Source organism: Populus nigra, chromosome 1 (assembly GCF_951802175.1).
Source record: "Populus nigra chromosome 1, ddPopNigr1.1, whole genome shotgun sequence".
In the NCBI taxonomy this organism is placed as follows: Eukaryota; Viridiplantae; Streptophyta; class Magnoliopsida; order Malpighiales; family Salicaceae; genus Populus; species Populus nigra.
Genome location: NC_084852.1, coordinates 2,046,248 through 2,062,590, shown reverse-complemented (window position 1 = coordinate 2,062,590; position 16,343 = coordinate 2,046,248). Strand labels below are relative to the sequence as shown.

Here is a 16,343-nt window from a genome sequence, read left to right as displayed (position 1 = left end):
TTTCTCTTCTTAGCTTCACTCGCAACTACATTAAGGTAAGATTTTTCTTTTTTTCTTCTTTTTTTGTATTTGTTTTGAATTATATTTGTTTTTTATTTTATTTTAAATTTTTTATGTTCTTAACAATTCTATGAATGTTGTTGTCGGATTTTTTTTTATATGAGATCAATTTTGTTGGATTTTGTTTTTCAATTTTATTATTCAATTTCAATTAAATAATTTTATTTGTTGCTAGATTATGGATTTTGAAATAAGTCTTCTCATGTTTTTTTTGTGTTATTTATTTGTTGCAAATTTATTTGAGTTGAGTTTCTTTTTTTTTTTTTGAACAACTCAGTTCCTGGGTATTATGAAGTGTTGATTTATATTAATTTAATTATTTTATAGTTATGTTAAATAGATTTTTGAAAAAAATATTAATCATCGATGGAATTCTATACAGTATTTATGTTGGTTATATTACAAGCTTCCCAAGGAAAATACCAACAGAATAAAGCGGGTATTGTTTTTTGGGATGCTTTTTCGATCCCGTGAGTAAATCCACCTGTAAAGGGAAATGATGATCTTAAATTCCCATGTTGGGTGCTTGGATCGAAAGTAATCCGAGACCCAAGGATGTTGGGTCTGATGTCTTTCAAGACCTGTATGCGTTTAGGCTTGGTGCATAACCAAGCCCAAGGGAGTCGAGTCTAGCATTTTTCCAGATCCACAGGCGCTTAGATTTGGCATCTTGCCAGACCCATAAGTGCTTGGGAGTTGCGCATTGTTGAGCTCTAGAGAGTTGAGTTTAACATCTTGTCAGACCCGCTTTTCACGAGTTTTAACTTCTGTCAAACCTTTATATTGGGTCTTCTTTCTTTTAGTTCCTTTAGCCATATGTCTTAAGAGGAAATGGATTTCAACTCTGTGTGTGTGTGTGTGTCAATCCCTATTAATTAGAAATCAAGCTCGGAAAAATCAAAGAAATTATTGTACAATCATAACAAGAAAAACATGTTAATTAATTGTTTTGCCCCTTAATATTTTGAACTGGGAGAACAAAGAACACCCCATTTTCATCTTTCACTAATCCACTCATATGATTGTCCTATGTTCTAAGTGATTGGCAGGTTTGTTACGATGAATGAACCCTGATTTCCTAGATAGGTTGAAATGTCCACAATTATTAATGAAGCTTTTTCAGGACAAACTTGTAATCATTTTGCTACTATGTCATTTTAAATATATTTTAGATAAAATTCCTTACAATTTTATCCTTATAGTAGAAATGAATGAGTTGTATTACTCCTAATAATATTTTGAATACTAATCCCCCATACAAGTTTTTTTATCCTTATATTATAATGAGTACCAATAAATTATTATCACAAATAATATTTTTGATATTAATTTTTTTTTATGTTTTTTATTCTCATATTAAAAGTGAATAATATATTTTCTTGTCAAAATCCTTTAAAATTTTATAAACTTGTTGTAAAATCAGGCAATATTTCTTTAACATACCAAAGTATTTTAGATTTTTAGAAAAAAAGCTCAAATAATTTTAAGATTCTTGGCCATATATATAAGGCTTTGTTTGGCAAAAACTCATTTTTTTATTTCAGATAAAACTATCAAAACAAGCCAAAAGATGTGTTTGCCAAACATGCCTTTAAGCAAAAAATTCCTTTATAAAAAAGGTTGAAAACCAAACAAGATTGACCTGAAATCATTGATTCAACCATGAACCGAATAAAAAATCTTTGGTTTAACTCGAAAACAAACCTAAAACAAAATAAATAATCCAAAATAGATTAAACTTAAAAAACACAAAAACATGAAAAAAGCATTGTTCTATCAAATCAATCCAATTAAAAGCTTTTATTACATAGAAAACATCAAACACATCCCAAAAATGCTTCAGAAAATAACATCACACCATAGAATAAAAAAACCACAACAACAAAAAGATAATCACAACCCTACTTTCAAGCATTCCAAATCTTATCACCATGTTTATAAATATAAATACAGATCAAATGACCATCATAGATACCTCATGCAGGTCAAATGAAGTCCACCTTTCTATAGGAAATATACCTTCAAACCCCTAGAACAACTATTGCCTTCTTTGTTTTTCTTTGTAAAGTTTTGCTTCCACAAACTTCAGCCCTTTCAAAACTTAAGAAATCATTGTACTAAGGTCGTGAACCTTTATAACTAGGACTTTTCTTATCAAGATTTCTCCTCTATTTTTCTCCTCCTCAGCTCTAATTTTCCAATGGGTGTTTATTGGGTTTCGTAAAGATTTTTTTTATGGATTCAGTCAAGGATCAAGTCTATGTTAAACCCTAAGATTAGGGTTTTTAAATAGGAATTCAGCCAAAATTCAATTTAGTCCCTAAATTCTCAAGTCTTATTGAATACACTAACTTTCAATTTTATGTAATTTTATTCTTGCCAAACTCAATTTTACAATTTGGTCATTGGTTTTGAATTTCAGTAATCAAGTCCTTAATTACCTATCAAACTTGAATATTTATGCAATTAAGCCTCTAATTTAACAAAATTAGCTTTTCAAAATTGTAATTCAACCCCTAGACTTCAATGTCTTTCAATTAAAGCTCAAATTAAACTCAAAAACCAATCTTCCTTGTAATTAAACCCTGAAAAATTCAAATTAATTTCTTAAACATCTAGTTTTGGATTTTTCTTTCCAAATTGGATTTTTCTTGTCACTAGGGCATTTATCAGTCAAAATTGAATTATTTTTTTTCAACTTTAGATATTTTGATTCTCTATAACCAATCTTTGATAATTTTCTAGGCATTCTTTATGTTCTCTCCACTAATATATTTTTTTCAATTTTTATATTTATTTTTTCTGATTATTTTGTGTGTGGGGTCCCAAAAAGGGTAACAATAACAACACCTCTCTTTTCTTGTATTTTGCTTGATATAAATGAGTTCCATGATGGATTTCCACGAGATTAAATGGTATAGATCATTGATTATATGTTTATTTGGTAGTACTTTGAAAATTCTTAGAAACATGGTGATATAGACATAAAAAAAAAGATAACAAGCTAGAAAGATAGAATTGAAGTTGAATAGAATTGTCAAACAAAACTCCAATTCATAATTTTATTGCTAAATATTTTTCTTTAAGAGTTTTACAACTCTTTAAATAAATCCAAAAACTAACCTAAACTAATTAAAAAACTGGCCTAAATTGTTGAAACAACACAGTTTGGAGCTGAATCCTTCAGAAACGTTGCAGACCTCCTTCTAAACTTTCTAACACATCTAATTTTGCATTTTTATGACTTCTGTAACTCCAAATATAAGCTAAAAACCAAAACATGTATGGGCCACAATGAACTTTTCGACAAATTCTGACTTCTCTGTTTTGGCTATTTTTTTAGGCTTCCAAATGGTAAAACTAGGTTTCTATCTATTCATAAAATTTTTAGACCTATATCTTAGCTTTTTATCTACCTAAAGAACACCTAAAAGCAAGATGTGTGACTCCTATTATGAATTAAAAACAAAAAAGTGTTACGGTTTGCATAGAGTTTTCCAATATGTTTTGTAAGGGTTTGCAACTGGTGTTTTTTAGGCTATTCCATATTGGCTGCAAATGAATGTTTTTTGGGATAGAAGATGGTTTTTTGGATGAAGTTTTAGTGGTTATACTTGGTATGGTTTGGGGGTTTGAAAATGAAAGTGTGTGTTGTCTGCAAAAACAGTGGGCTTGATGAGAAAAATGTTAGAGAAACCATAAGTGTAGTTGTCCTAGTGAGGAAAACATAAAGGGGGAATCTTTTTTTCTTTCTTTCTTTTTTTATGGCCAACCTTCTCCCTCTCTCTTTTTTGTGATTCTTTCTTTTTTTGTTCCTCACAAAAACCTCCTCCTCCCTTTTTTTTTTCTCTTGCCCTTTATTTATAATAACAAAATAAATTAGGAAAGAATTAATTGAAGATTTTTTATTTCAAAGAATTTAATTGAAGATTTCAAAGATTTTTTGAAAAATTAATTGAAGAATTTTTCCTTAAAAGAAAGATTAATTGAAGATTTCTACTTTAATGAAAAAATTTTGTTTTAAATTCACATGATTTTTTTTTGTATTTTCCATTTTTATTTGAAATATATAAAATGAGGGGGTAAATTTTGAGTCATAACAGAAGATTTGAAAATTTACTTCACATTTTTTATTTGAAATATAAGAACATCAGTTTTGATCTCATTAATTCTAAAATTCTCTTCAAGACATACAAGGCAAATCTTTTGCAATGAGCTTCATTGAGATCATTGAATTTTGATACCAATTGATGCAGATGGAAACATAAACAAAAAGATAGCAAGTTAGAAGGTAGAATTGAAGCCAGATAAAATTGTCATAAAGAATATCTTAATTCATAATTTTATTATTGAATACTTCTCTTCAAGTAATCTGTCTCTCTAAAAGGTTTATAACTCCTTAAATAAACCCAAAGAACACTTACCTAAACTAACTAGGAAACCTGAAAATAAAATAAAAGCTATAAAAGTCCTAAACAAGATAGGAAAAATAAAATGACCAATCTCAATTTTTGATTTCCTATTCCTAAACTAAATAAGAAATAATAATAATTAAGAAAAATAATCCTTACCTAAAGATCCTCGTACATCACATGGGCAATCAATTTATTGTTTAAGACAGTCATGACACATCAATCACTTTATATCTTTGTAATACAATCACATGAGTATTCAATTGGTGAAAGATAAAATAAGAGGTTTTCTTTTCACCTGGTTCATCTAGATGTATGGTGGGGTTATGAAATTTTCTAATTGAAAATGACTTGGAGATTAATATGAAAAAAGGTTTGGAATATTACCGAGTTAATTCGAGTTAATTATTTTTATTAAAACAATATTGTTTCACTAATCTAGTCGGATTCAAACAAGTTACAAGTTAACCTAGCCAGATCAATTAGATTTCATCAAGCCAATTTGTACATAGATTTAACTTTAGATAATAAGTTTTGTACATAGCCGGGTTTTACAACCATGCTTCTTGAGACATTACATAAGCATGGCATAAATCTGGGGATGCATAAGTGGCGGGCCTATGTGGGCCTTTTGTGACTGCATGCGGCCCTGCAGTAGAAACTGTAGTCCCCAACTTGATATCCTTTTCTCTCCTGTTGGCAAAAAGCAGGAGGGTGGTCCGTACGAATTAAATGAAAGGAAAAGCAGAGTCAAAGACCCTAACAACCCCAGTTACTCCCTTGGATATCATAGATACCTTCTCCTTCTATGCTCCCTCTCTCCCTTCCTCTACCCTTCCTTTCCTTATAAGAACAAAAAGTTAGATATGATCTTTAAACCAAATCTCACCTAGTAACATTTTGTCCAGTAACACTCATAATTACATATAAAGACTACCCCAGTTGGAGTTTTGTCTTAATACTAGCTAGCACGATCGTTTTTGGAAATGAATTTTTGCACATCAAAATTAAATCTATTTCTTTATCTTTACCGTATAAAAAAACATATCATCCACATCTAGATTAGAAAATCCATGAGAATTTTACTCCACTTAGTATAACATAAGTTTGAATAACGATGATTAAGGAAGAAATACAGTCTTTAATCCTAGCATCGGTCATAGGATTAGTGTTAATACAATAGGATTAGATTAATAGGAAGATTCATGTAAAGAAACAATAAAGTAAGTAGCAAACAAAAATTTATATTCCTAGTTGGGGTAAAAACAATTGCAATTAGAACCTCATGCTCTTCAAAACAGCTGGCCTTTTTAGGATCTTATGGAAAAAATTAAGAAATTAATGTATACCACCAAGGATGATGACAATGACAAGCTCACATGAATCCAACCAGATAATACATGAGGTCCCTACATATAAACACACCCCTCCATTTTTATTTATTTTTCTCTCTCTCTCAAGGAAGATAGAAGCAAGGATTTAGAATGAGGAAGAAAGGCAAAATTGCCTAACTTGAGAAGCTTCCAGGCAAGCACCCTTGTAAGAAAATCACACACATGTGCCTACCCTTGTTTCACTCTTATTTTCCATCTTTCTGATTTTTTTTAACATTCCAACGATAGGAACTTGCACCCTTTGTAACGTCTGTGAAGGAGCTTGTTGTCTAGTGTTGGTTTTCTTCAAGTCTTCTAGCTTGTCAAAGAATATGGCAGTGACTGTCATTGAGATTATGGAAGAAGAATAATCTTTAACCCTAAAAAAGAGTTACTTTTTAGTACTTGTCTGTTTTGATCCACCGATTTGCCTTTAAACACAACCCCCACTTCTTTTCTTTTTTGGATAGAAGGAGATACTATTTCTAGTTTGCTAACCTACTTTGATCTTTCCCTCTCCTAGCTTGCTAGTATTAGATCTTGCCAAAGGAAAAGACAAGATCTTTTATAATTATTAGCAAAGAAATGGAATTTGGGACAGGTTTTAGTGAGGGAGATCAAATGAGTAGAGGAAAAGGACTCCCTTTTTCTTCATACTCATCTTCGAATTCATCTCCTTCATCATCTTCTTCTCAGCAAAGAAATCAACTTGTTTTAGGCCAAATCTATGAAAACCACCAAATGGGTTCTTGGTTAGGTAACAAGTATGAGCAGGTAGATCAAGATACATCAAGATTTAATGAGAGTGTAGCTGTCAACGCCGCTAAACTTAACCTTATGGATGTCAATGATGAAGAAGAAGGCGGCCGAGGAGAATCTAGTAGTGTGCAGGTGATAGAAAAGGAGCACATGTTTGATAAGGTTGTAACTCCAAGTGATGTAGGTAAGCTAAATCGCCTTGTGATACCAAAACAGCACGCAGAGAAGTACCTTCCTTTAGATTCATCATCGAATGAGAAGGGGCTTTTACTGAATTTTGAGGATATGAATGGTAAAGCTTGGAGATTCAGGTATTCATACTGGGGCAGTAGCCAGAGCTATGTTATGACTAAAGGTTGGAGCCGTTTTGTCAAGGAGAAGAAGCTTGATGCTGGTGATATTGTGTCCTTTCAAAGAGGGGTAGGTGAATTGGGTAAAGATCGTTTATACATTAATTGGAGGCGCCGGCCAGACGCACCGGACGACCCCTCTCGCCATCAACACCTCTTTCACAACCACCATTTCTCAGCAATCCCTTGGAGCCCTTTACTCATGCGCCCACCAACAGTACCAGTCTTGCCAAGGGACCACCTTCACATGTCTAATCCTAATAGAAATACTTGTTACAAAGTTGGTGGTAGTTCTTATGGTTATGGTTATGGTTATGGTAATTACAGCAATGTGGTAAACCCTTGTTCATCTTCTGGTTCAGTTTTTTACATGACATCATCAGCAGGAGCAGCAGCAGCATTAGAACCAGCCCCGCAACAGGTTGGCATGGGGATGGTGCAATGGCAGCTAGGAGGAGGTGGGGTTGTAGAACCAGTGGTGTATGAGTCGGTGCCGGTGGTCCAAGGGAAAGCAGCAGCAAAGAGACTAAGGTTGTTTGGTGTAAACATGGATTGCCCCATTACTGATCAATCCGATGACTATGGTCACAAATTGTCCTCAACAACAGCAGCAGCAGCAACATTACCTCATAATGCTACTATTGCATTGCAGCCTACTCCTCAACTCTCTTCACAATCTTTGCAACATCCTCTCCACCAATTGAGACTCTATAGAGGCACCCCACTACCAGCAATGCCACCCTCCACCACTCAATTTCTCCACAAAGGGAAGTCATCATCACCATCATCATCCTCCATGTCCTTGGATTTAGATATCTGATTATTGACTCCTTATGAGGTCCCAAATTCTAAACTTTTCCATCAACAAACACAAGAAGAAGGTGCATATCAAGAAAACTAGCTGATTGATCACTTCTTTTACATTAGATATCTTTATTTCTTTGATGTTCTACCTCCAAGAACCCAGAAACCACAAATTATGCTCCTCCTTCACCGGTCATGACTTGATGATGATGATGATGATGAATAAAAGAGGAATGAAAAGGATCTTATCAATGAATTAATATTGCTGCCTACAATAGTACACAAGTGGTTTGTTGAAAGTTTGGGGGGTTTTCAAAGGATTTATTAGCCATCATCCAGAAAACATCAGAGACTTCGAGAGAGATAGCTAGCTAGCTCTAGCCGCCACCAATGTTTCAAGTACTGTCTTTCGTTTTCACTTTGTATAAATATATGTAGTGCATGTCAATAGATATAGACATATCAGACATAGATCCAACCTTGTTTCCCAAGATTCCATGTTTTCTTTTCTTTTCTTTTTGTAGATCCTGGTTTCGTTTTCCCCATTATGTATCAATGCCGTGGTTTCTCACTGATTTTATTAGTTTCCAACGTCTTTTCTCATAGGGTACTAACTATGATCTCTCTCTGATCTTCCTTATCTAAGTACATAGACTATAGCATAGTATAACAACCTCTCCTGACTCCTGTGCATAAACTTAGTACTGTAAGATTATTAGCAACCTGATATAATCTATAGGTTGTTTTCTTCTCTCTTTCTCTCTTGTTTTTAGCTTGGCATCTAGGTTGTTGTTCTTGTTACTGGTTTGCCACAGGTTTAGCAGACAAAGTAGCAGAGCTTTAAAGGTAGTGTTTTTCTCTTATTTCTTGCCCTCTTTATTTATTTTATCTCTGATTCTTGTTTCCATGTCTAGGTCTCTTCTTTTTACAACCTTTTTCTTTTTTGTTTTTTGTTTTTGGAGGGGGTGTTCTTTATAGCCAATTAATCCTCATTAATTCCCTTATGAATCATCATTATACAAATAACTTAAACACTTATTTTATTTTATTTTTGTGATTAGCAGTAATCATGTTTAGTTGCTTAGAAGATAACCACAAAGTCTAAGATAGTGATACTAATACCTACTAGTTGCAAGTTGTTACTTATCTTTAATCATTAAATATTTAGTTGAAACGATTAAATAGTACAGAAAATATTTAAAAAAATAATATAGTTTGGTTACCAAATCATACCAAATCATATATATATATATTATTTTTTAAAATATTTTATATACTGTATTATTTGTTTTAATTTTTTTTACTGTGCTAATTTTTTTTTTAAATCAACTTTTTGTTCACTTCACTATTTCATTACACGCTCTCATGACCATGTTTTCAATGAAATATAATTATGATAGAAGGATTCCTTTACAAACTTGTCCCTTTCTTTGATGCTAACATGAATAAATTATAAAGTATTAGCAGTACTGTAATTTACTTATATTTATGTCATTTTCACTTCAATCTTGCACTTCAAAAACATGCTAATTAATTTAAAACTATTTTGGTCTCATGTATTCTTCTCATTCTTATCACAATTTCATGATTTAGCAGACCAAATTAATTTCTTTTCCAATGACATCATAATTGGAATCCCATTGAATCTCTGTGTTGACCATCACTAAGCCCTTATCAATGATGAAAAGGACAAGTACTGTAGTTTGCTTGTTAAAACTAGAATGCTAGTTTGAGAACAAGAAGACATGAATTACAGTACTCTGCATGCCACAATACACCGCAGGTCATCTGAGTATTATGTTAAATACATCATGTCGAATGTGGTTACCTTTATTTTCCTTCTCTACCTACTAGCCATTTCTCCAACTATATATATATATATATATCAGCTTGTATTAGGCTATGCTCCTGGCCTCTTTTAAGATGACTAGCGCCTACAAGTTAATTTGTTTGCAGTATTGGAACAATGAATGAAGAGGTTGACAACAGATAAAATCTCATGTCACTCTCTTCGTTATTGAAATAGTTGATGGGTTTCTGATCAAGCTCATACAATATGTGTCCTCTTTGCAGCCATAAATATTCTTTTTTGCATGTTCTAGTGATGTGGTGAGCTCTACATGATGATGCTTGAGTAATCACTGAGATATCCTTGAATGTGAAATTAATCTTTTCGCTATAATCAAGAAATAGCTATATATTATTCCATAATCCTAGATGCATGCAGTCTCACAGGTAAATAAATCCATATACCTGTTGGTGCTACCCTTTTTATGGCATTCTCGCTAGTCCATTAATAGTATCACAAAATCTATGAATTTGCTTAAGAGTTTCCAGCTCGCAAGATGCCTTTGAATGTAGGTTACTGGGGTTGAGTTGCATGCCAAATTGATTGTGTTGATTTTGGAATGCCTTTTTGATTAACTAAACACTTTTAATATTATGATTGGAGCAAAACATAGTTTCAATCACACTTCAACACCCTACCAAACAGTTAAACACAACAATAACTAATTCTTTGCATTGAAGAGAAGTAATTTTCTCACTTTAAAAATGGTTTTGAGGCATTGTCAGCCAACACACGCAAGTTCAATAATACTGCACATGAAAGAGGCCAAATCTTAGGTTAAACAGCAATGACAGACCAATGATTAGTCAGTAATCCATCCATGTGCACGTATACTGTTTAATCACATTCTTGTGAATCCCGCAATGAACATAGAAAAATTGGATCCATAATCTAAAGTGCTAGTAAATGATTAATCTAGAGTTAAATGATATAATCACAACCTTATCTTAATTAAGGCAAGCAATAATTGAAGACAACGAGTATATACAGCTACCTGAACTATATCTTAATCCCCTAAATTAACTATACCGGCCCTTTGAAGGCCAAATCTTTTTTAAAAAATAATATCCCAACTTAATTATGTGGAGAGAGCACTCTACGTGAATCCCTTAATTAATTAATTTGATGGCCTACTATCAATGTGATCAATAATTATAAGGGACGCGAGATGAGAATTTAAGTTAATTAGGAAGCCGAATTTAAAAATACACACTAGTTTATACTTAGAACCTCTTTTAAAGGGTTGGTGAAAAATATTCTTCACTTATTTGGTTTAACTAAGATAAATTTTATTTGATGAATAAGAACTCGGATTCAAATCCTTTGATCTAGAGGAGAAATTATTAGTCTTGAGAGTGTGTTTTGGTGCATGGATGGATGCGATTTGATCAAATTAGCCAGATTAGAATATATTTTATATTCTATAGTCTTATATGTATACAAAATACAAATATATCAGATTTTTTCAATGTTTAGTATATAGATGTTTAATGATGATCCCTAAAAATCTTTAGATTAATAATTGCTAGTTTTAATTCCTATACCAAACTTTGAAATTTAAAGTGGAAAAAAATGTACACCGCATCTACGTATACCAAACACCTCCAATAAAATGGAAGCATAAATTGATTTATTCTTTCACCAACCATATTATAAAAAACCAAATTAAATATGCCTACGCTTTACACATTCCTGTCACACTAGTGGGAAAAAAAAGGCAGACTTGTTTTATTTCAGAAGTTTATAGGGCTTAGCTAAGACTATGTAGTTTTTGTAGAGTTGTAAATTAATTTAGGGGCTGTTTGGAATTTTAGAATTGTGTTTTAAATGGTGTTTCATGAGAATATAAATTTTTCTTGTTTAATTTTTTTTATTTTTAATTGTTTTAATGTATTAATGTTAAAAATATTTTTTTAAAAAATAAAATATTATTTCAATATATTTTCAAACAAAAAATATATTGAAAAACAATTACAATTATACTCTTACTTGAAAAAGAAACTGATCAAATCCCAATTTTCATGTCTCAAATTGGGTGGACATGAGCTGTAGAATAAGCATAGTTTGTTGTTGGATTGTTATCCTTCAACAAAGACAGGCCACTGAAGTACTTCACTCTTAAACATGAACCAGTCAGGGCTGTCTTAGATAGCTAGTCAGGGCTGCCATAGAGAGTCTTACACTAGATCACAAAGCCAGTACCACAGCAGAGAGACATGATCTCTAACATTAATATTTTGGACCGTCTTATACCATTTTTATGGCTTCAATTTCATAAGTTAGAAAACACTCATTATAATAACTGCATTTTGTACACTTTCAGGCGAGGGGAATAGATTATGCTTTTTATATGTTCTTTAAAATTATATTTTACTTAAAAAAATATTAAATTAATATGTTTTTTATAATTTTAATGTGTTAATATTAAAACAAAAAAACAAAAAGTACTTTTAAATTTTGTTCTTAGGCTCTATTTGAGAGAGTGGGAAAAGTTGTATTTTAAAGTGTTTTTAATTTAGAAATATATTAAAATAAATTTTAAATAAATAAATAGTATTTTGATGGCATTCTCAAAGGCCGCCTAAATTACATCATCCAGATATATTCATAGCTTAAACCAGGAAGTGATGACTAATTAAGCTTAATGCTAAATAGCCTAAGACCTTAGCCCCACTTGTGTTGAATACTTAGCTTAAGTTAAAAAAAAATGGAAAACAAAAATGACTTTTTTATTATAATAAGAACAAAAATGACTTGTACGTACTACATATCACTATAAATTAAAGTTAACCTAGCTAGTTTGGAGTTCATTAATATATATTTCTTGAGCATTGAAATGCTTACCTCAACACTATTTGTGGTACAAGATTATGTAACCTAACACTCTATGAAAACAGTATTGAAAGGGTTCAAACAAGTTCAAAAGCACCCACCGATGGTAACAACACATGAAGGATAATAAAGTAATGAAACCAAACTAGATGCCAAGATTTTCCAACACATAAACCTGAGGGTATATCCATGGAGATGGGGAGAGGGAGAGGGAGAGAGAGAGAGAGAGAGAGAGAGAGAGAGAGGAGAAGAAGAAGAAAAGTCCCCACTCTAGCTAGAAAGGGATTGTGTAGTAGGGTTAGGGTTCATAGGCGTAATCAATGACGACAATAAAGAAAGGGATACAAAGAAAAGTAGTTAATTTCCATTGGTCTTTAAGCCATGGAATACATACATTTCTCTCTTGTTTTTCTTTCGAATATACAAGAGAGAAGAGTGTCGACACGCACCATACTCAGTGCTCCCACTCCCTAGAATTGCATGGACCACGTTTAATTATTATTTTTTCCTTTTTGTTTGTAAGGCATCCAATTCCCCGTGATTGTATATCATTACCATGCCCTTCTTTTCTTTTACTTTTTATGGATAATTAAGTGTAATTTTTTTTTTTTACTTTCGAGAATTTGTTTATTTTTTTTCTTTTTAAATAATCAAGAGCATATATATATATATATATATATATATATATATATATATATATATATATGATGAGTTTGATGACCTCACCTAATAGCTTAAGATATTGGGTTGAGATAATTATCTGATATGATATCAGAGCATTGATGACCAAGCAATTACGCGTTTCAAACTCATCATTCCTATTTATTTAATAAAAATTAAGTATAAAGTAGCGTGGAACTATGCAAGTTTCAAGCTCAAAAAGCTTTAACTTGATGGAATGTGTTAAAGAATAATATAAAATATATTCTAGAACTTCACCTATCAACTTAAATTATTGAGTTGAGATGATTTTTTGATACAAAGTAAAAAAAAAACATATAATCTAAAATATAAAAAGAAAAATAATGTCATGAAAACTTGTCTAAGCTAAGGAAAAAAAACAACACACCATTTTATAAGCATCTTTACCCGGTAAACATTAATTTTCTATCAGCTGTATTCAACTATAAAGCAATAAATGTAAAACTAGCTCCAAAATTGAATTCCAATCCGCAACTCTTCATGAAATATCAATTGATTTCTAGCCATCCAAATCCTCCACAAAATTCCATAAACCAAAATGATGATAACTTGACATTGAAACTTACCTTTTACCAACATGCTCCACTCTATCCGAAGTTTTGGGTTATTATTTTGGTTTGTTTTATATGTTATTATTTTGGGTTCAATCCATTTTTATTTTTTTTGTCATAGATATACTAATTTACGTGTAACTTAGTTTTGATCATATACGAAAAGGAATGAAAATACATGACTGTTGGGAAAATACTATGAATGGTAAAGAGTAAATACCCTCTTGCTTTCTCTGCAATTATTTTTATTTCTATGTAGTAAAATATTAAAGAAGAAGACGAAAGAATTGAAGAGTGAGAGAAGAGAGGAGAGAGAGGTGCATGGCATGCTTTTTTCCCCTCATTCTACACTGAACATTCCATGTCCCTTGAAGAGTTAAAAAGGCCAAGATATAGAATCTGGACTGTTATTGATTATGAGTCATCAAAACATGTTAAGGAATGAACGGCTAAGATTGAATACACACACACACACACAGAGAGAAAGGGGTTGCAGTGCTTTTTATCTTTTGGTTTCTTTATGGGATCATATATATGATACTTTCCTGCAGAAAGAAATGAGAAGAGGCAAAGAAATTAAGCAGCAGAAAAAGAAGAGAAGCAGAAGTAGAAGTGAGTAGCTAGCACGGAGAGGAAAGAAAAGAAAACAGAGTAAAGCTATGTTCAGTGTTTACAGCTATATAAGGCTTTCATATTATAATTATGGCATGGCATTAACAATATTGTGAGAACTACTGCAAAGAGTGGCAGCAGATCCCAGAAAGCAGCCACAATCATATAGGGTGGTGTTGATAGCAACATCTCATTGTAGGCACACACACACCCCTCCAAAACAGCCGTAAAGATAAAGGAAAACGCATTTACATCATGCATGTGTATAGATCTGTCTTCTTCTTCAAACCATTAGGGCATTCTTGCACTAGTTTTTTACATGCCAAGTCTAAATCTTTACTAGATTCATACATTTCAAAAAAGTTTCTTTTTAATTGTCTTTCATTGGATTCAAATATAAAATAACAACGTCAAGAATAAACCCGATTGTTCGATGAATATGCTTGAGTATGTTCGATGTATGAGAGGATGATGATGATAAGGAAAATGCATTTACATCATACATGTGTATTTTGGGACTAATTTTTATGTTTTAAATCTAAATCCTTATTACGTTTAAAACCTAGATTGATAAGTTAGTGTTTCAATGGACTAAGTTTGGGGTTTGGATACGAAGTAATAACATGGAGAGCAAATCCTTTTTGTTAGGTATTCTTTGGTTACCGATTCAAGGCAGAGAAGATAGAGATAATAGATATGGTTAAAAAACTATCTCAACCCAGTAGTTTAAGCTGTAGGTAAGGTCTTGGAATATAATTTATATTCCCTCTCAAGTGAAAGTCCTATGAACTTGAAATTTGTACAGGTTCACTTTACCTTGTGCTTAATTTTTATCAAATAAATAGGGATGATGAGATTAAAACTCGTGACCGCTTAGTCATCAAGGCTCTAATACCATGTTAAAGAACCATCTCTACCTAATAGCTTAAATTGTTAGGTAAGGTCCCTAGATATGAATTATATTATTATCTAACAATTATAAAAATATATTTTGTTAGAGAAATAAAGATAGAAATATAAAATACATCTATTTCTATAATATTTCTGAAATGAATTTTGTAATTTCAAAACAAGAATTAATAACATGAGCAAAGTCATTTGCTAAAAGATAAATTTGTTTCTGAAATGATTTTTAAAATGATTTTTTTTTTACGTATAAATTATCTCTATTATTTTATCCATAAATAATAATCAAACACTCCCTTATACAAACACCACAAATTTGTGTGTAAAAAACTTAAATTACTACCTTATACGTACAAACACTAGAAAGTTGTGTGTAAAAAACTTAAATTACCTGAACTTAATAAATACAAGTGAGATAGCTAGATGAAAGGATAAAAGAGAGGACGATAATAATAAAGGGGTTGGCAAGAGGAGCAACATCTTTCTCTGAAATCTCTGACCCACCTGGATGGGATAGGGCTGGTATATTTTGTCCTACACATGCATTGATCTCCCTCATTCAATGCCGGGTGCCCAGATTGTTGCTCTAAGGTAACATTAAATAACTGCACCATATTCCAGGCCCAGTTGCCTATTCCCTAACATCTCTTTCGTCTCTTCCTTCACCTCCATTTTTTTGTCTTCTTTTATCTCGACCTACACAGTCATCCCTCTCTTTTCTTTTTCTTTTTCTTTTTCTGCTTTATATTCTTTGACCCCTACCACCAGCTGCCGTCCTGCTTGCTTCCTGCCATTTCTTTCATCTTATGATCCTACCTTTCGTTATGGCAATAGAATCATTTCGGTTTCATGAAATAATGATTAAGAGAAAATAGGCCATATGAACCATATGGGGAGAGTAAAGAAGGTAGTTTTTCTCTTCTCATGTAAGCTAAAATGCATGCACCATGTGGTTTGGCAGCATTGATCCTTGAACCACAAAACAGACTGATTTCTTCTCTTTTCTTTCTGGCCATCTACGAAAGAACATTATAATTTGCATAAACTAAGTACTGATACTTGCAAGTTTTGGAGTTAGGGTACATGGTAACAAATTGCCAAGTTAAAGGTCCCCTCCATTACAGTGACTAGTC

General features: G+C 32.1%; 1 protein-coding gene across 1 annotated transcript; it reads left to right on the top strand.

Annotated features, from left to right (window-relative positions):
* The first annotated feature begins 5,955 nt into the window (after window positions 1-5,955).
* On the top strand, window positions 5,956-8,349 carry LOC133693572 (B3 domain-containing transcription factor NGA1-like). Its single transcript, XM_062114808.1, has 2 exons — window positions 5,956-6,011; window positions 6,095-8,349. The coding sequence occupies exon 2, from the start codon at window positions 6,431-6,433 to the stop codon at window positions 7,772-7,774; it is 1,344 nt and encodes a 447-aa protein (XP_061970792.1). The 5' UTR covers window positions 5,956-6,011; window positions 6,095-6,430; the 3' UTR covers window positions 7,775-8,349.
* The last annotated feature ends 7,994 nt before the right edge of the window (window positions 8,350-16,343 follow it).

Bases quoted from the DNA above. Each gene is read 5' to 3' on its own strand.
- LOC133693572 (XM_062114808.1), top strand. From the start codon at position 6,431: ATGGAATTTGGGACAGGTTTTAGTGAGGGAGATCAAATGAGTAGAGGA.